The 1,316-nt window shown below is 40.0% G+C and overlaps 1 protein-coding gene across 1 annotated transcript; it reads left to right on the top strand.

Moving 5' to 3' along the window:
- The first annotated feature begins 562 nt into the window (after positions 1–562).
- On the top strand, positions 563–982 carry LOC139874676 (uncharacterized). The gene has a single exon (XM_071862083.1). It carries the CDS (start codon positions 563–565, stop codon positions 980–982), a length of 420 nt encoding a protein of 139 aa, XP_071718184.1.
- Positions 983–1,316: the final 334 nt, after the last annotated feature.

The raw sequence follows: 1,316 nt of genomic DNA, 5'->3' as shown, positions 1-1,316 counted from the left end.
GGACATATCTTGGACAGCACAGGGGTATCGATGGATCCCTCTAAGATTAACTCTGTTACTAATTGGCCAACTCCGTCCAATGTCAAAGGGGTTCGGGGGTTTTTTGGGGCTCACCGGATACTATAGAACATTCATACAAGGCTATGGTAAATTGGCTCAACCTTTAACTGAACTAACAAAGAAAGATAATTTCCATTGGGGAATAGAACAACAACTTGCCTTCGATTCGCTCAAACGCAAGATGACGGAAGCACCTATTTTGGCACTACAGAATTTCTCACAAAATTTTGAGATAGAATGTGATGCCTCGGGTCGCGGGATAGGGGCTGTATTAATGCAAAATCGCAGGCCAATATCTTATTTCAGCAAAGCCATCTCGGATAAAACCTTGAGCAAATCAGCATACGAAAAAGAAATCATAGCTCTAGCGCTTTCAGTTCAACATTGGAGACCTTATTTATTAGGCCGAGAGTTTACAATTTACACGGATCAAAAGAGTTTAAAACACCTACTCGATCAAAGAATTACAACATCCAATCAATAAAATTGGCTCGCAAAACTGATGGGTTATCACTTCACTCTATGCTACAAGCCAGGCAATAAAAATAGGGTTGCTGATGCCTTATCCCGCATTCACGAAGATGCGGAATTGTCTTCCATGCTCTCTTATCCACAATGGTTTGATGGTGCATCCCTCCTTCAAGGTTATGATTCTGATACACTTATTCAAAAATACATTCAAGACATTACTGTTGAACCAATTTCACATCCAGGGTTTACTATTGTGAATGGCAAATTATACCACAAAAACAGATTGGTTATTCCGTCTACATCTTCATGGGTGCCAAAACTATTGGAAGAATTTCACACCAGCCCTAATGGTGGACACTCGGGATTCTACCGAACATATCGGCGATTGGGAGCACACATCTACTGGTTCGGAATGGTCAAGACTGTCAAAAACATTTGTTCAAGCTTGTGACACTTGCCAATGTTACAAGTCTTCTACTTTAGCACCTCCTGGCCTCTTACAACCCCTGCCCATTCCTGCCTCTGTTTGGGAGGATATCTCAATCGACTTTATTAGTGTATATAAAATACTACGATGGAGTTATATTCAGATGATTTCAAAATAAGTTTTCAAATGGGATAGAGCTAAGGAAATTATGGGTTATAGCTATGAAGGTTATGGGTATTGATCGAGGGTATTGCTCGTGAGGTCAACCTAACGTTTATCATTTTCGTTGCGTCTACGTACTTTCCTGCAATATTGAATCACAATATTGATACGTGAGCATTCATATCTTATCTTTTAT

Source organism: Rutidosis leptorrhynchoides, chromosome 11 (genome assembly GCF_046630445.1).
Source record: "Rutidosis leptorrhynchoides isolate AG116_Rl617_1_P2 chromosome 11, CSIRO_AGI_Rlap_v1, whole genome shotgun sequence".
Classification (NCBI taxonomy): Eukaryota; Viridiplantae; Streptophyta; class Magnoliopsida; order Asterales; family Asteraceae; genus Rutidosis; species Rutidosis leptorrhynchoides.
Note: the sequence above shows the minus strand (reverse complement) of the source record. Positions and strands in the feature narration are given on the sequence as shown.